General features: G+C 38.0%; 1 protein-coding gene across 1 annotated transcript in view; it reads right to left on the reverse strand.

The window, feature by feature from the left end:
* Nucleotides 1-4236: 4236 nt before the first annotated feature.
* The window catches only part of FAM169BP (Protein FAM169B), a 39034-nt gene continuing 23040 nt past the window's right edge, over nucleotides 4237-20230 (reverse strand). Inside the window, exons 5-9 of the mRNA XM_035554773.2 lie at nucleotides 18929-19103; nucleotides 11818-12000; nucleotides 9284-9412; nucleotides 5588-5659; nucleotides 4237-4644 (exon numbers count right to left, since the gene is read on the reverse strand). Coding sequence (XP_035410666.1) covers nucleotides 5625-5659; nucleotides 9284-9412; nucleotides 11818-12000; nucleotides 18929-19103 — 522 coding nt within the window. The 3' untranslated portion in view covers nucleotides 4237-4644; nucleotides 5588-5624. The remainder of the gene's footprint in view (nucleotides 4645-5587; nucleotides 5660-9283; nucleotides 9413-11817; nucleotides 12001-18928; nucleotides 19104-20230) is intronic.

Raw genomic sequence — 20230 nt, forward strand, 5'->3', positions numbered from 1 at the left:
TTGAGTGACAGGTTTGCAAAACAGAAATTCTATTTGTACATATTAATTTTGTCTCTCTCTTTTCTGCAACATCTGTGATATGCTAATGTTAAGAAGGTCATAATTAGGTAATGAAGGATGCTAAAATGTGATTTGAACACCCCTAAATGATTCCAATGCAACTGACCAGACTTTCTTTAGGAACAGGGGTCATTTAGACAGAATCAATCCCAATTACATCAGCCAGGCACTCAGCTCTAAGGATGTCACTGAACGTTTATTTGGACACAACCAATGCAACGGTGCCAGGTTAGTCTGTCTTTCAGACCAACAACTTCAGACAAGCTAGCCCTTTTTTCCCCTAATTTTGCCTCCTACTTATAAGGCAGTCTTGGATGGGTCACTTCTAATGCTCAAGTAATACTGCTGAAAAGTGGTTCTTTAGAAGTGTTTAATTTGTATTTCTAAAACTCTAAAAGTTTTCAAAAAAAAAAAATGAAAACACAGCAGAAAGGTTCCAGAATTTTTAAGATGATCTCAAGCACATCCTTCAAGAACAGTTTATGAACGGTCAAAGAGATCCCATAATACACTAATGTCATCATGGAGATGAGAGGGAAGGACATTGGCCCAACTTACTGATGTGATAAACTCTAAGACTTGGAGAGAGCTCCTATCTTTTAGCAGACAGATGCATCATGCCACACTGATCACGGAGTGGGATAGTACAGGCCTGGGGGACTGGGAAATCACCCCAAAGACAGAGTTAGCTTTGGGCTTACACAGAGCAAGTGAAAGAACAGAGAGTGACTTACTTTGAAATGTCTGCATTAGCCTTCAATTAAGATGGTGAGCTGCCTTTAATGGACAACTTTGTCTTTGCACTGAAGTTTTACTATATCAATTCAACTAAACTTTACACATTTCAAAAATTAAAATAAATAAATGAATAAATAAATCTTCTGCTTTCTTCATCTGCTCTTCTCTCCTTTGGAATGGTCACATAGAAAATAGTAGCAAAGGAAGAAACAGCCTTTATGGCAAGTAGAACATCTTTGCTTTTCTAATGCTGAAACGTTCACAGCCTATTACATGGCAGCTGTTATTACATGAAAAGAAAGGCACAGAAAGCACTCAGTAGTACTCTGAAGCAAAGTATGTGATAGAGAAGTGTCAGAAACAGAAAAATAAATTCTTAAATTATTTGTCAAACAATGGAGACAAAATTATCTAGTGCTGGGAATCCATGAAATGAAAAAGTCCTACCCAGGCTTCTGATGAGACAAGAGTATGAAGGGACACCATCTGGGTGCAGTTTCAATTTGTGCTACTCTGTGACTTCATCTTGGCTTCACAACTGTTTGAAAACCATTAACATCGTCCCAACTCAGGACAATCTCCACAGATACAATGAGACCGAATGGCAAACACAAGACAAGCTTTACTGCACCCTAAGTCTCCTCTCTCTGAACAAGTAACCTTCCTCTGAAGAAGTCAAGCCAACCAGCCATGTATTTAAATCCTGGGCACTGTCTCAAGCATCTAAGACATGGTGACACTGTTAAGCTATGTAATGGTGCCATCTCGTGGTAACATTAAAATGATGCTAGATTGACTCCACATTTCAGTAATAAAGTGTGTCTATTAAAGACAACACATTGAAATAAATACATCTTAATACCTGTGTCGTATAATTTTTACAGTGCATGGTAACCACGAAGACACCCAGCAGCATGAAAGAATCCTGTGATGATTTACAACCAGAGGAGTCAGCAGCTGGGAAATGCTCGCCTATAACTGTCAGGGTGATCTTAACTGGAAATGGGTCTCTGATGATGTTCAGGCTTCTAAAAGGAATTTCAAAAATTAGAAAACCTCCCTGAAAAGACAAAAAGAATGAATCAAGGACTGGAAAATCTGCCTCATAGAGACAGATCCAAAAATCTCAGCGCTGCTCACTGATGTCATGACTAGATCACAATCTACTCCCCTCACAGAAAGAATCCTTGTGGATTTAAAAAAAAAAAAAAAAGTTGCATTTCAACCAAAACCAATGACTTTTGATACAGCAACATGAAATTTTCTGGCTTACATTACATAAAGCACCGTAATGGATGAACATAATGAAATTTCTAGCATTAAAGTTCATGTTTACTTTTTTGGAGAGTGACTTAAATACTTTGTTTAGTTGGCACCCACCCACCCAGATCACTGCTAACACTAACACTGATGTTTAACTTCTTACTCGTAGGCCAGACTTAAGCATCTATGCCCATAAGATAGGTACTGCCACCCCTCTCACACACACACTTACCTTGCCTCATAAGCAGAAATGCCATCACATCAACTCACAACCACCAGAGTGTAGATTCAAAAATAATTTAAATACAAAGTTTTGAAAATGTAAGTCCAAAAATCAGAATGCTCATTCAAACCTTTGCCAACTCTATCAGCACTCTGAAATCATACTACCCATGAATAAACACAGGTTTCTTTTAGACACAAGAATTTTCACTGTGAGAAATTTGTACTGCTTTTTCTATTACATTCTCGTACGACAGTGAAGGTATTAGATCTATTTCTGCTCCAGGCCCTCTTAGGGTTCTTGTGATCTCACTAAGAAGCGCTTCAGACTGCCAAGACCAAGCTGCAGATCCAGGCTTCTAAATGAATCAGATACCTTAAAGCACTAATATAACAACAACAAAGAAAAACAAAAAAGAAACAAAATCAATATTCAGACTGTAAATTCTGCAAGTCAGCATTTCTGAAAGAATACAGGGCAAGAATCATACAATCATAGAATTTTTTTGCTCTCCTGCAGCCTGTAGCCCAGGAGTTTAGTACTGTTAAGGAGGACCTTAGAAGTTGTGGCTTTGAAGTCTCTCTATATAAGATGTGAACTTAGGAGCAACCAGCATTACAATTCTTGATTAATATTGTATTAAAAAAAGCTGTATGTATTAAACCACACATTGAGTAAGAAAGTAGGCTGCTATGCAGGAGGACATTTGGTTTCTAGCAGTCTTTATAACATTCCCTTTGTGATGTGATGAATCAACAACCAGAAGATGAACTGTGAAGTCAGTCCTAACTGATTCTCTTTGAGACAAAAGAACCATAGCAACATGATTAAGGCTATATGTTATCAGTGTTTTACTTTTCTTGACAGAAACTTGTAGTTTCTAAGCATAGGTTTTTGTTTTGGTTTGTTTTTTTTGTTTGTTTTTTTGAAGGGATATCTAGAAAGATCTGATTTCAATGCATTTCAGGTATATGGTTTACGGAGCAGCTGAACATGGGAGGAGTTACTCGGATATAGGATTAACTGGTACGTTGAATCACAACCTATGGTTCTTAAATAAAATCAGGGTGACAGGGATACATGTGAGGAATTATGCAATAGATGGAGGAAAAAATATACATCCCTACAATATACCTACAATGCCTGCCTACAGAACTGCCTTCCTCAAAATGTTGAATTAGTTCCATCTTCCAATGTAAGAATTCAGGCTGCTGAATCCATTCAGGTTCACAAAGACTCTACTGTTCATCACTGGGCCCATGTCTTTGCAAAGACTTCTCCTCCAATGGACTAAAGATCTGATCCTTAAGAGCTTCATCCTTAACCATAAATACAATAATCAAGCATTAGAAATTCCTCACTTAAAAAAAAAAAAAAAATCTAATACAGAATCAGTTTGTGGTGAACAAAATTTCTTTACCAAGCCATAACCGGAGTAATCTGGAAAAATATGTCATACTTCCACATTAATTAAATCTAAAAAATTAGGAAAGATCCTACGAGAAATACAACACGCAATATGTAATCTACACAAAGTGCTAAGCCCTAAAATTACTTGTAGTATGATCACAGTGCCTGAATTTAAAGGCCATTTAAGGCCTATATCTTACTCTTCTGTGTACCAAACTTTTTCTGCATTAACGGAGTTTGCATAACCTCCTGTCCACCACAGAGTTTTAGGCAGATTTTTCTGGTAGAAAGCTCACATGAAATCAAATGAAACACCTATTGTTCTCTTTGAAAGGAAGGTTACAGTTTTCATTCTGATACCAACGAGTGTTGCAGTATCTCTCTTCCATAACGCAAGATGTGGTTTCCATAGAAATATCTTCTTACATCAGTATCTACAAGCCCTCCAATTATTCCCTTTTGGGCATCTCATGCAATCCATTAAAATCTTTTCAGAGCAGGGAAATAAATAGGCTCAACTGCTACTTAATTTCTTGGTAAGAAGAAAAAGAAAAGACAACTAGTAAACAAAAGCTTTATTAAGACAAAACACAAGACGGAGAATGTGTCTTGCAAAAAAAACATTATATCTTACCTGAATAAATCTCTCTGGCGTTACAAATTATGAATAGTCAATTACAACTTTTGAAGACCATACTGAGATTTTGCTGATTTTTGAGAGTGCAATTATGGCATAATTCTGAATTGTTTGGTGGCCTTGTCTCCAACTAACTCCACAGGACCTGAATCCTTTCTGAATCCTTTGCATTGCTGACTATTGCTTCCACCTTGTTCTATGTCCTGTCATTCAGGTCCCTGCGAGTTTAGAGTCCTTGCTGTTGCTGTGCCATCTTTTTTTTTCCTGCGGCATCTCCTGCCACTTTCCCAAGATCAAGAATGCATTCGACGCCCTGAAATTAGAACCAAAACACAGGGAAAACCAAATTATACACAAACAACATAAGCAGTGACTTGATGTCAGTATGAAATGCCTTTGTCAACCAAGGCCACCACAAGCAAGCAAGGCAAAAAACTTAGATGCACTGTTTGTATAGAACAGTTTCATTCCTGCTGCTCTGCCTGTGTTTCCAAAAGTGTCAGTGTAAAGAAAACTGGAAGTGCACAGAGCCTTGATCTGACTGGGTGGGCTCTGAAGCCATGACCACAAAACATAACACAAGAACGTGCACCACAGGGGCAAGCACTGCCATAGCTCCCCCAGGAGACCCATATCTGGAGAAAACAAACTGATTTAATTGTTGTGCGGCAGCCAGAATGTGCTGGGGAAACAACTCCTACAGCACTTTGTTTTGCTTCCATTTCCTCTTTCCTTTTTCTTTATTATGTGAAAAAGGTTCACTACGGTGATTTGTTGTACGTTCGCCTATCTAGGTTGAGGCTCCATTCAAACCTTTTGGCCTGTCTTAGGCCTCTATCCTGCAAAAAGCTAAGAACAGTCAGTTGTGCAGCTCAGTAGTGGCATAAAGCAATTAGGACTGTAAGGAACTTGTCTCCTTCATTCTAAAGGCTCGAGCCACTACGAGCCACTGTATAGGCAAAGGAAAAATAAAGCAGTTCAATTCAGAAAGCCATCGTATATGCAAACCTTGCAATCTGCTGTATGCCAGCTTGGTTACAGTTCATCAAACTAAAACATTTAGTGAGAACTGGACTTTACTATTTATACTATCTCAAACTACTACTGATTAGCTATATAAATCAATGGGCCAGCAGTAAAAAACCATCTATAGTTATTTGTGACGTTTTCTCGTATTAAAACTCACTACTTCAGTAAAAAGGGAAAAGGCCACCAATGAAAAAGCAAGTCATAAAATGGCAAATTAATCACTGTACCTTACTCATCTGGCCCGCATCTGATTGTCTTTGTTTACTAGGTTGAATATTCTCCATATGAGACTTCATCCTCTGGAGAAATTAGATGAATAGTTTTGCCCCACAAAGAGATAAAAGTGAAAAAAAAATGTTAGCAGACTTCCATGTAAATTTTCATGTAAAAAACAACAGAAAAATCGTTGTTGCTGTGAATGTGAATGCTACCTTCATGTGAATGCTACCTTCAACCCTTCTTGCTTTTGCTAATTAAGCAAACAAGGGTGCATGACGACACTACCACAAAAGACAATTTAAATCTGTTTGATCAAGAAACAAATTTAACAGCTTCTTGACTGGCACTTAAATATTTAAAGCTCCATTTTTGAAAGTATTCCTAAACCAACCAACTAACCTTATCACACAGAGGTGTGTTTTGTAGATGCAACCTGACCACTTCTTCAGTTACTGTATAAGAATTTCCTATCTATAAATTGTTCAAAATACGTTTTTGACTGTATTTGTCTTTTCCTAGCTTTCATCAGGCTCACAGATTAAAGTATCACATTAACAAATCAAAGAGAGCCTGTAAGCCATTTTTCCACTGTTTCAGAATAATCTTAATGATTAATAATGAGGTATATTGTCCACAATTAGCAAAGAACAGCCAAGTAGCACTAAGTAGATCTGATTTTGATTATTTGAAGAGAAAGGGAGAAAGACCAGACAATACCAAACTGCACAGACTTTACACGCATGGCCAAACCAGTGCTATTGCTCTGTTCCAAGTGAGTATTTAAACATCGTAATCTTATTTTTTTACTTCTTAAGGTGAACATCTATACTAGAAACAAAATGACCCTGGGTCTTAACTGCAAAGCTCTGATAAATTGATAATCCATTCATCGCCAGAATAGTCCTATCTTTCTTCCCTTTCAGAAAATGCAGATAATCTGACCAACTGAGATAAAGGATTATAAGCAATCATTTGAAATTGATTAAATTCTTGCTCAGTCTGCTTATTTTTTTTTGCATTAGCTTCACGTTTACATGCTTTATATGTACTCCTAAACTATTTTAAAACAGCTCAACTCACCTCCTTATAGATTCTGCAGCTAGAAATCAAACAGATAATCATGGTAAATGATTCCTGTTCCTCCAATCAGCCCCAGGAGAAAAAAGTCACCATGTTCCTATTACTGGGACTATTTGCTGTAAATAAATCTCTCCATTTTTCAAACAGTAAGAATTAACTCAGTATGAATGATTGCAGCTATGGGTGATAAAACACTAAGGAACTCTATAGATATATGTATACAAGCAGGCAGAGATACCTGTATAAATATCACTATGTATATGCACACATCCAAATTGAAGTACCAAGAGTGCTGCAGTTTACCTGTACTGCCACTAGATGCAGCCACATAACCTTGCAAAATTAAAAATTCTGACCTCAAGGTTGCAGAAACCTTCCTGGAATACCTTTGATTGTAAAATTCTTACAACAGCATTAACTGTATTCATTCCTCTGGAAAGACACAATATAATATAAAGAGATTTTTTTTTCCTTTTTTTCCCCAATAATTTTGTTCCAAAACATAGCATTGCAAATGTTGACAGGGATCTAAGAAATCACAGCAGAATAAGGCCCATCTATTTTTGTGGTTGTTGCCATAGATTCTGATTGGAGCTGACAATGTTGAATTACATTGTGTTTTTCTTTCTATGTGAAGAGCACATTGGAATGAAACACTATGTTCCCAAGTGACCCCATATTCAAGTGAGTGTGCCCATATGAAACAACAGGTAAGGGTACAACTCAGTTTCCATTCTATGCCACATCACTTTCCTCTCTGTGACTCTACACCGCATCTCTAGAAACACAAATTTCTCTTTGGGTATACAGTAAGCCGCATGACAGGTCCTCCTGGATAGCACATGATTCCTGCAATCAGGAAATATTTCTGCTTTATCTACTATCTGCTATCAGACAGCAGGAAGCCCTGGAAAATTCTCCTTATTTCCTCACCAGCTATCAGACAGAGCTATGCAGGCCTTACGCTTCTTTTAAGACAAAGCAAAACCAAGGAAACCCTCCCCTAGTCTTAGCAGGTGTTACCTGTCCTGTGCTCTCCCTTGGTAATTTCCTGGGTACATAATATTCACGGTACAAACACGCAAGTAAATTCCATAGGTAAAATAGATGTAATGCCTATATTACAGTTTTAAATACTATTTGTGTAGAGGGTTGATTTTCCACTGAGGACAGTGGAAATAAAGCCTGTTCAGCACATTCTGTGCAAAGGGAAGTGCTGCCCAGTGAGCTGTGCACCAGAGTGCAGAATATCATTTAAAAAGCAGATTTTTATTATATATTTTAGTGCCAAGTTCACTTGGCTTCTCCTCTCTTCCACTATCAAGATCACGCTGCAGTTCACAATCTATATATCAGACAGCCCCCTGCCATCCCCACCCCTTACTCTCCCATTCTAACATTTCTAATTTAGACTTCTCCTCCTTCCTCTTTTTGTAGATAAAAATACCTAACTTCTATCCCCTCAAGGCAGTTCCCAGGCCTCACGTGCATTTTTTACTGACAGCCACTCTGATGGAATTACATTTACCTATGTTTTGGGTTGTTTCTCTTTGTTTGTTTGTTTTTGTAGAAGATGGCAAAATGAAAAATGAAAAATGAAATTATGCTCTCCTCCAGGATCTGCTTTCTTTTTGATGATCTGATCACAGTTCTCTTCAATTGCCATTAATAAACTGAACTGAGCAAGATGGATTAAAGGAAAAAGCAGCACCAGATTTTGTTGGTTTAAAGCATGAGGAACATAAATTTAACGGCTTCAGAGAAAATCCAGCCTAAGGCAAAATTCTGGCTTAACTCTCCTGTGGGGTTCTGCAGACAAGATGAAATGCAATGTCTCAGCTGAAGGTCCCCAAGCCAGCACAAAGTAGGATAGATGTGGGAAGGGATGGGAGCAATTTGCTCTGCAGCACTCCTTGCTGCACTTCCAGAAAGAGACAATGTGTGCCCTTCTTTTGGAATCTACCGCTGATCACAGCTTGTGTGCAGGCAGCAGAGGGGGCCTGGCTGGATCCCCAGGCCAGCTGAACAGACTACATCAACAAGATCCCCATATGAACTGTCGAAAGGGTTTCCTACTCTGTCACTATCTTTTATGAAGTAGGCAAAAAATGCTCCCAGCAAGAAGGATTTACCCTGTAGGAGAGTATTTGAATCTTCCAAAAGCTGTAATGAAAATGTTTGTTTCCATCCAAGAATGGTACTGGCAGCAAATTGAAGGTAATTAAACACATTGCCCACTGGCAGTATAAATTTATCCTTTGTAATAATTTCAGAGGAACAACCCCTTCTCCATAACCCAGACATTGTGTTGTGCAACAGGAATTTTTTGGGCTAACTTCTACCCTGCTGTAAATGCACTGTAATGGGAGTTACAGACACTCTATGCCAAGACTGTGCTTTGTTCAGTATCTCTCAGATGCTCTGTAGTTCAATTTCATTACCTCATAATTTCTAAGAATTGTCCTGTTTATTGGGAAAACACCAGTGAACTCGACTGCACACTCGGTAGTTTCTCCAAGTGCAAACAACACAGAAACCATCTTTATATTATCACTGCCTAATCCTTGATTTTAATTCATATCTTTATATAACTAAAGTGGCCAAGTTCACACTATTTAACTCACTTCCTGAAGGGGATGACTCCATCTGAATTTTTAACCAGATATTCACTCGCTGGCTCCAATCTCCTGGTGCTTCCACCTCCCACAGTCGCTTCTGCTCCTCAGGATAAGTCTGCAAGAATTTCTGGCAAACTGAACAGGAGAAACCAAAGGGTAAAAGCATGAATGAATGAAAAGTACAGCGGAAGAGGGAGTCTATTCTATCCTGAAAATTCTCTGAGACCTACTTGGATAAGTTCCTTTGGAAACCTTTTCTTCCCTCTTCGCATCTTCCTTTCTTTCCTTTTAGGTGGAGCTTTTAGGAAAAATGTATGTGGAATGGCCCAGACATGAATGACTGAATTCTGTCCATCAGCTTCAGCCTAGATTACTTCCTTGTGAGCACAGAAATACAATGCTTCTGGAGGCCTTGCATTGCAGAACTACCTCCAGACACTTAGCAGGTTTGAGATTAGCAGCAGTGTGGGGTTTTTTGCCCTCACTACTCTGAAATGAATAGTGCTTCAGTATCTTCCAGCTTTAATGGTTATGAATGCTACTTTATTTTCTATTTATATATTAAAAAAATCATATCAGATTGTTCTTGCATCAATACCACCCTCCATTTTACTACTTCTACTTATGCTTCATTGCTAGGGTTCATTTACTTCTTTGGATTGCGAAAACAGGAAATAGGAATAACTAATACAGAAATAACAAGGCTACCTGTGTCAGATGCATGGTCACCTTTAGAAACCATATTCCCACAGATTCCCACCACTGCTTGTACACTGAATATTAACATTTGAGTATACAATCAACTTTCGGTTTGGTTATCTTATCAAATTGAAATCTGTCCCATTTAGCAGTTTCCCTAGGAAGTCTGCAGGACCAAGAGGAGGAATATTTTGCAAGATAAATAGTTCAAAAAATTTAACGCAGATTTTAAAACTTCCCTTAACCAGGATTCTATCAGTTCTATCATTTGTAAAACAGGAAGATGATTTCTGCGCTCTCCTCAGTCCGTTGCAGTCCATCACACTGCAGTATGAATTTAAATGGGTCATTTACCTTCAACATTAAGTTGAGTTTAACAGTGGGATGTTGAAACCAAAACCCAATCTCTGCTAACATAACATTTGTTTTACAGTAATGAACAGATCACTGTCATTAACTTTATCCACAGATATCCATGCTAAATTAATCATTTCAATAAAAGCTACTGAAAGTAACATATAGAGAGAGATAGAGATGTTTGCTAAATGTCTCTTTGCCTCATTTCAGGCATCTATAGAATATTTTTATTATACATTTATTATACAATATATTATTATACAATTATACATAGCATAGTAGTGAAAAGTGTGCACATTTTATACAGAGTTTTAGAGCAAAGGTTGCGATCTTTTGTCCAAGTATGAGATCACAGTGCCAGTGAAAGGAAAAATAGGCAACAACTTCAAGGTACTCAATATGTACTCAATATTTAGCTTGCAGTGTTAGTATTTTTATAAAGTAGGACCCAGAAAACCCAATTAGAACATGATACAAGTCAAATTTATTCATGATTACCTCTAAACTTAGCTGAGATGAAAAGCATAGTCTTGCAATATATTGTTAACATTAACACCCAAACAATGCAGCTTTCTGATCCATAATGTCTAAACCATTGATGCCTGCCATAGGAAAAATTTATTTTACTGGGAAAAGAGAAAGAATGTCGTCAATACTATTCTTTTCTGAACTTAGAAGTAGTAGTACTTTAGGAACTCCTGGGGTACATTTGCATATATCCAATGGCACATACAGACCAAGAGAAAGAATAGATATAGTGAAAATTTTGTTGACACATATTAGGAAATGGCTGCAAAGTCATAAATCAATAGAATTACAGTAAAGACTCTGCACCACACAGAGAGAAACTAACTTTTTTAGAAAAACGTTCCTCCAAAGAACAAAGTTTTACAAATAATATTATCAGTGATATTTTCTGTAAATTTTACTAGCAAAAACTCCAACCTGAACAGAGAGAAGACATATAACTACTTAGCAATCTTTTGAAAGTGGCAAATGTTCAAAGACGGACAATAATGAAAAAAGTACTGATGAGGCTGGATGAATGAGCAGAACCCAGGTATGCAGTTTGTTAAATATAATTTCTTACAAATGCAGTATCTACAAGAGCATTACGTGCATAGTGTAGGCTTGACAACATCTTATGACTCTTCCCTCTGGTGTTAAACAATGTGTAAGTCACTGTTGAGGGCAATGACATAGTTCTATTTCTAAGACACGGTGAGATAAGAATGCAAAATTTCATATAAGTAGTATGAGTTACTCTTCTAATTGACTTAAATAAATATTGGCCTACCTTTCTACATGAAATTCCAGATGTTTCAAGAAAAGTAATCAGTTGCATACTAAAAACAGTTAAGTTCAGACAAGTGCACTGAACACTCATACAGTGTTAAGAAGATAAGAAAATCCTACCATGACCATATTGAAATTTATACATTATGCATGACCCTTACCTAACGTTTCCACATCAAACAATTTACCTTGATACATGGCAGCAGAAATAGGGCAACTGATCCCCAAGGCATCCTCAGCCTTGAAAGACTGACAGAAATCGTGCAGCATTTTCATCCCCAGGCCACCTCTTCTGTATTTTCTCTGGACAAATATAGTATCCAAAACTGGCAGCAAGTAACATTGACTGGTAGTACCATCACATAGGCTCCCTGTAAAATAGACATGAAAAAAATACATTAATTTGAAAACAAAACTAGTATTGCTGCAGTAACTAACTGCTGTGTGATTCTAACCACAAACATTGCTTTGATACCTCACCATAGGCTATAAGACTGCCTCCTACTAAAGTGCATTTGTGTAGACAGTAGTGATTCCAAAGAGAAGTAAAACACTTTCCAAGAGGAAGATTTGTGCCATTAAATTGAGAGCACATGCTTAACATGTGGTTGATAGGTGTCACCACAGCAGCATTTACCAGAATCGGACTCTTCATAATCAGACCACCTGGATACGATACACAGGCTATGTACAAAAATAAGTTAACTGAAAATATATAACTGGGCTTAAAGGCATAAATATTCCCAAAATCTCAATACGTTCCTTTAGCTTTTGGCTATCCTACTAAATCACCCCACAAACTCTTTTCATGAAATACATTAAGCCACACAGCACAGCATGATCTAAATGCTCAGAAGGCCCATATTGCCTGATGTAGCTCAACAGTGTAGAAGGCTTCCAGAGAAACTTCCCTAATACTGCTTAAGCAAACAATTTAATAATGATTGCAGGAAGATAACAGAGGCTCTCTTGGCCTCAAACTATTTGACAACACAAGCATTCAACCCTGAAATGAATGAGCCTCAAACTATTTGACAACACAAGCATTCAACCCTGAAATGAATGACCAGCATCAACTCACCATCTACCTACATACTGGATAAGGTCACCACAGAAACATTACGCTGATTTATCTTCATTGTTAGAAAATATTTATAAAGATTTTATGCTTCTTCTATCTGGCTATGTGACAGCTTAAATAGAAATGGATACCCATGCCTTTATACCAAAAAAATGACATTCTATTTTCTTGGTTAAATCTCATCAAGACCTCTTTGCTTTTCTTTATAACCACTTATTAGTGTACCGTCCAGTCTAGTTTTCAGTGTCTCAAGTCATGAAACTTTCATTAATTCACTGAGACCTATTTCACAGTTTCAGAGAATGAAATGCTGGAACGGCTGTTCCTAAATTCCAGTGTAAGGCTTTTACTACAATACACTTTTTCTTTATCACAACCACATAGCTAACTTACACTGAGGTCTATTTCAGTTCCTTGAGATCGTGTATAGTACCTTTTGCTGCTACACGCACGGCCTGCCTTTGATTACTCTGTTTTCCAGGATACCAATTCAGCAAAGCACACATGAATATATTTAATTCTAGACTCTGATTTGTCAAGGCTGTAGCTCTTCATTTAGCAGGAATCCATGTTGCACACCCTCAGCCATACGACAAGAGTATGTAGCTACATAACCAACCCATTCACATCCAGGCTCGGTCCACCCCTGCTTAATCAAAGTGCATGCTTAACTTCAAACACATGTTCAAACGCATTGTTGGAAAGGGATGGTTTGTGGTGGTGTTTATAACCTTTCAATATTTGTAACACATGATGGGTAGTTATTCTTTTTTCAGGAGCCAAGAAATTGAGTATATCCCCAGTCCCATTGTTAGCTGCAAGCCCAGCAGAGATGATGTATTCCAGCAGTATTGCACCATACATTCTAAGAAAGGGACAAACTTTTCCTCATGAAGTCAATAGCTTTAAGAATTCCTGCATGTTGCAAGTGACCTTATAAGTTTATTATTAACTCATATAGTCTGTCTCTATAAATCCTTATGAGACTGCTGTGGTAGCAATCCCAGGAGCTGAGTGATTTATGTCTGTGCAACTAATTTTGTGTTGAGAAGATGACAAAAACTTGTAATGTCTAAAGGCATTGTAAATAAAGAAACCATGAAGCCATTTTTCACCTTGTCCCTGGGAAGCATATTAGGAGAGTCATAGCCTACAGCCGTTTGAAATAAAATAAAATAAAACAAATAAACAAACAAAAACCTCTGGAATTAAGGCCATTTTAACTCTAGTTCTGATCCAACAGCAAGGAGGATCTCATAAGCTAACGGTGGCCCAGAGGTGACCACTAAGCTCTCATGCATTTTATTTAGAGGTTTGTTTCATTGTTGAAACACAAAGAATGAGTTTTGAGGTGAGGGAGGAGACAGGGAAAATATGAGCACTGGCGATGGGGTGGAAGTAGTCATACAGTCTACCCTTTGGGAGCCTTTGATCTGTTTGGTTAGGTCACAAAATGCCAAACGACCAACTTATGAGCCAGCAAAAAACAGATATTATAAGGGCAGGAAAGCAGACAACCATTAGCATTCCCAAAGAGCCACAAACCAGAAAAAAAAACAACCCAGTCCCCACATCCAACAGACCCAAACAAAACAGGGTTGTGCATACTGACTGTTTCCCTGCTGAACAAGTTGGCTTGGCACACACATGTTTGGACAGGCCTTCTGCAGCCTGAGTGCTTGTGTGAAGGGTGGGGAATATTTCTGCTGAATAGAACCCAAGGTCAATCCATTGTGTGAATTTGTATGTGAGAAGGGGAACAAAGGTTCTGGCTTCAATAAAATTAAATTAATTCATGTCTTGACTGGTACGTAGTCATTTAATTTTTATTACAGCCAGAACCTTCAGTCTGCCTCAGAAATGCACATTAAAAATATTATTGCTAGAAAACAGAGGGAGAGAAAAGCAATCATCCAACAAGATTTCAGCTAATTGTCTGTTAGGTTAGTTTCAATTCTGTGTTGTTGGTTTTGTGTTTTTTTTTTGTTGTTGTTGTTTTGTTTTTTGTTTATGTTTTTTTTTTTTTCCCTATAAGAAATGTATGTAACCAGTGAAAAATGAAATCGTATTTTTTTTTCGGGATTTATTTCTACAGAATGCCATCTAGGCCCCCGAAGTATTAAAAAAAAATCTGCAAACGCTTGTATAAAGAAAGGTGTGAAACAGATTTTAGCTCATGTAAACACTTCCAAGAACAGTCTGAAAGAAAAGTTACCATCATTTTTGAAGTATTCTGATGTTATCTGTTTAAATGTTAGATATTCCTTTTCAATAAACAGCCCACAAGGTTGCATTACACTGTGTTAACTGAAAAACCAGTCAAGAAAAAGCATCTGCCTCTTCCTTCCCAAAATAAGACCTGGCTCAAGGCTTCTCACAGGGCACAGAGCTGTACTTGTGCTGTTCTTGCCCACAGAAAATAGCAAAACTGAGAGCAAACTGAAGATGTTGCAAAGTTAGGTTTGTAGGCTCTCATGCTACTGAGATGGAGGTATAGAAAATGGGAATGGCCAGTGAATGACCCCACACCAAGCAGCACTTACACACACCTCCATTTTCCACCGCAAAAACAGTTACCTCAACCCTCTACACTCTCTGAGGCTCTGGGGAACGCAAAAAGCAGAGACTGGGTCAGGGATGTTTTGTTGTCTACTTTCTATCAGCTCGGCGTTTTTGTGGTCAGGTGTTCCCAAACAGTGATCTGTGGAGCATCTCTAAAGAATGAATGAGAAGCCAACAATACATTTACTCCTGGTTCAATTGCATGTTTTACAGTCTTCTCAGAGGGCCCAATTTTGTTAAGGCTAGTTTGATTCATGTCAGAGAGAATACAATCTTTCTCTACACTTTTAGCACAAAGGTTTGACAAAAGGCACATAGTGAGCTTGGGAAGGGACAAGCTTTGGCAACCTAACTCCTCTGCTTTTTGTACAGCAAAAAAGCTGTGCGAAACAGCTTGGTCCGTGACTGGGCAACCCCTACGTGTTATAGAAACAGTAATATGTAAGAATATCAGAAAAGACGAAGTCTTTATGTGTGTACCACAAAGGGTTTTTGTTATGTTTTATTCTTAAATCAACTAAGACACTCCTGGCTCACAGCATCCTCCAACTTCCTCACTGATTTATTTGCATGATCAATCTTCTACATTCTCCTGACTGTTGGATACTGATGTGAAGGTTGTAAAAATCCATTTTCAGTAATTACTAACCTTCAATAAACAAAAATAAAAAGCAACCAACTTTCAGAGAATTACCTGGTCTCATTGTACAAAAAACACTGTCAATAAACATGGTCATTAACCCTACCCCACTACACAAAACACATTCTTTTTCAGGTTTTCACATAAATGTAGAGGATGCCAAGAAAAAAATCTGAAAGGAATACTTAAAAAAATATAAAACAGATCTCAAAACTGAAGTATCTATATGAAGGCTCTCTGCAAATTATCTCAGGTGTTGCAGGTTGTCCTCTGCAAAGTAAGGGACAGGGACAGGAAACTAATTTCCTGTTGTACCTTTAAGTAGCTACGTTCAGTAAGGTCTAACTCCTCAGCTGTCTAATATGGAAGCCGCTGACATAGATAAAATTGGAGACATTTATCTTGGCACGTGACAAAGTGTCTTATCAGCCTCATTAGTGGCTTAGTACGTCTCATCAATCTTTAGTTTACCCAGTGGTAAATGCTGCATGCCTGTCATTGGACAGGAATAGGCACATACCAGAGAGGTTAGGGTGATGATCTGTGTAGTCATGAATAAATTTTGTTTTAATAAAGGTGTCTAATGCTCGTGAAAAGTGATAGCCTTGAAGAATGAGTCTTCTGTTTATCTACACAACAGGTGCAGGATGACCAGCGTCAACAGTTGCCAAATTGTCTCAGGACACTGACTTAAAGTTACTGCGTCTCTGAGCAAGGCCGAGTGCTCAAAACCATCTGCCCCTCTTCAGCTAGACTACAAAAAGAGATCCAGTTAAGAATGTTCATAAAATGGATGGATGTGTGGAACTGGACCAAAATTACCAAGTTCACTTTGTACAGGCCACCTAGGAACTGGCAAATGAAAGTGACTGCACAATGTTGCCAAGCTGGTTAATTGGAATCAGTGATGTCCATTGAAAAATTTAGTTTGCATAAAAGACATGCTAAATTAATATCAAAGATAGAACAGACTCTCTCTTCCTTAGTCACCATTTCTATGATTCACACAGATTATTCATGTTTCAAATAGCTATGCTCCACAGATCTGTTCTGGCTTATCTGACTCCACTGAAGAATGCTTTTTTGAAGAATAATGTAGATACTGGAAAATCCACAAATGAGAAATGCAGTTGAATATAACATCAGCATGAGAGTCTCAATTACCTGCTGAAGAAAATAAAATTATACCAAATATCCAGGTAGCTACACAGCATGAAAATAATGTGAATCAGAACCACATGGTGGGCACAGAGGAAGATCATTTCTTTCTAGGACCAGAAACTGTAACAGGGGTCCAGCAAAATGTAATGTCTAGTACTTAAAGCTGCCCCTACTAAATGTTCTGATCAGGTCATTAAGAGGATAAAGAACTTACGTTATGATTAAAAACAAAGTTTAAAAAAAAAAAATCTGAAACGACTTTGTGAAGTATGACTTCTGAGAGCAGATATTTAGCTTAGCCTGTTTGGGGCCTAATAAATCCCTGGCTCTTCTATAAAACACAGGGAACAGAATCAGCCAGAGCATGGATGATGTGAAACTGAAATCACAGAACTTCAGAAAGCAGAATTATTTTTATACACACAGCAAACAGCAAAAAGGGGCAAAAACAATCAGTTTCAAGCTTCCCGAAAATGCTTTGGCAAAAGACTGCAGTATTTTGTGACACAGGCCAAAAGCTTACAAATATAGCAGCCCAAAGGAAAAAAGCACTGGCAACAAAAGACAGATGCTGACAAAGCTGGACTCAGAGAACTTGTATGTTATGTGGACCTGGTTCAAAACCAAACTGTGACTCTCAATTTACTCAGAAACAGTTTCAACTTGACTAATACTCCACCCATAACAGACTACTGTGTAAATTTATTTTACTGAAGCATTACAGACCATGCAAGTGTTTCTTTCCAAAACCTTTGCTCAGAAATATTTAGGGACTTAAAGGAAAATGCACAATGGCAGTTGAAGTGTTTGCAAATTATGAAGCAGCTTAACGACATCTTCACAAATATATACAGGATTCCCTAATCATAGGCTGAGACATGATTCATCATTGATAGTGCAGTAGCACTGTACCAGAATGGTTGGTGTACAAGCTACACCTCAGTGTGAAGAAGCAATTTGCACATCTTGAGGCAGCAGAAGAACAGAACATCTCTTATTGCTGCTGCCCTTTGAGGCACTGTCAGGGAAGGTACCTTCAGACTGTCCTCTGGAATCTCAAGCAGTCAACACCTGCACAGCTCTCAACTTGCTTCTTACTCTCCTCCTTTTGACAGATGACTGCTGACCCGAACAGCACATTCACATCCAAAGATACCAACTACCCTACATTTAAGCTGATAGTGTCGAGATGACAAGATTAATCCCAAACACAGACAGGCAAACAACTCTTGGATGAAGGTACATACTCAACTGCACACCTGGAGTTATTTTAATGAAGCCTTTTCCACACTAGTTAGCAATACACTTAATTACATTACCAATAAATCATCCTTTAAACTGGAAGTACCACAACTGGATAAAGCATTCCAGGACCAATCTAATGTATACATGTTCTTCTCTACACTACCCAGCCACTGCTCCATACACATCCAAGGATATCCTTGCCACTAGCCACTTCTGATACACTGTTTTTCCACGATGAACTGTACTCGTTTTTTCAGATACCGTTCTTTCCAAGATGCAGTTCTCCTTTCTGTGAGTAGGCCTTGCATTCTTTGTTCTTAGATGTACGACCTTCTACTTGGCTGCATTAAAGCATATTTTATTTGAATACGACAGTACCTCAGATCACTCACTGTAACTGAGAATAGAGTTTGGAGCCATCATGTTTAAATGAAAGTAATATGGATGGCTTCCAGATTTTGGGAAGGCTTGTTCCCCAGATTCATTCTGAGAGAGATTTGATATAAAAATGTAAATGAGAGCCAGGATTATTTATACTAAAAGATAAACAGAAGTATTACATTTCTAGCTTTCAGGAGCCAATGGGAATGTATCTCTAAATTGACCTTACCTTTCATCTTGACCGAGTAAAAGGCAACGGCCTCGCCATTTCTCCAGAGTATCTTGGCACACTCAGTGGCAGAGTGAGGTAGAAAGAATGCATCATTAGCTGAACTCCCTTCCAGCATTCCAAAAATAATATAGTTCAGAACAAAGAGGACAATCCTTTCTCCAAACGTCTGGACCTTAGAGAACAAACAAAAACAGACCAAAGAAAAACGAAGAAGAGAGTAGTATTTTGCCTTTCATGAAGATCTTCAAAATTAAAGACTCTGGGAAGAAAGGTGAGGAAAACGTTACACTTAATTTGGGGAAAATACCTCATGAATTGGTTCAGATAGAATACTAAATATAATTTTCCCAGCGTTCCACCCTCCATCCAGAAGGCATAGAATAATTTACAAACAATTTATAAAGTTTGACATATCTCCTCTGTTGTCACACATAGGGATTATAAAGCACTACGAAAAGAAGTCTCTTGCTTGTAGTCACAATGAACTAGTCCCGGATTTGGACACAAGATGAAGGAAATCTAATCCTACCCAAAGGAGAAATACAGACAGGATTCACTGTGCTATCCTGATCACCTCTTCACCTTTTTATGTCTTGCCACAGCATCAAAGACCTTCAGTGGGCCATGACCTTACTGAGCTAGACACTATCCAAAACAGCATAAATGCAGAGCCTGTTCCTTATAATCTAGGCATAATAACAGAAACAATTAGCTTTTATGACATGCTTCTTATTAGACAACCAACAAGACAGGCAGATGGAGGAATACAAAGGACAGCATATTGGTCATCAAGGCAAAAAGTGGTGCCAACAACATTTACAGGAACGTTTAAAAAGAAAATGAGAGCTTCCACAAACAAGGACAACTTAACAATGAGCATAAAGGGGCAAGTTTTCTATTTTCAGATTTTTTTTTCCGTTTTCAGATATTTTTTTCACTCTCTTGATACAGCAGATGCTCGAAAATCTGAATGGTTGTGGTTTTGACGCAAGTTCTATCTTACAAGGATTTGTATCACAAAATCCATCCACTTCAGTTACCCACAAAAAAGCTAGTTGATTCACTGAATAATTAAACTCTATGTATGGCAGATTATTAGGGGAAGGTGACAAAGGAACAGAATCATTAAGGACCAAAACTGGACATAGAGAGTTGTGTACGAAATAGAACTGACTTAACAGACTTATGGCAACACAAGGCTCACATACAGCAGGCGATGACTTCTTAGTTGAAAACAGAATACGGGATATTCAAATCTCTCAAATTATGAAAAGAATAGTTGTATCATACAAAGATCAT

Source organism: Cygnus atratus, chromosome 11 (assembly GCF_013377495.2).
Source record: "Cygnus atratus isolate AKBS03 ecotype Queensland, Australia chromosome 11, CAtr_DNAZoo_HiC_assembly, whole genome shotgun sequence".
Lineage (NCBI taxonomy): Eukaryota > Metazoa > Chordata > Aves > Anseriformes > Anatidae > Cygnus > Cygnus atratus.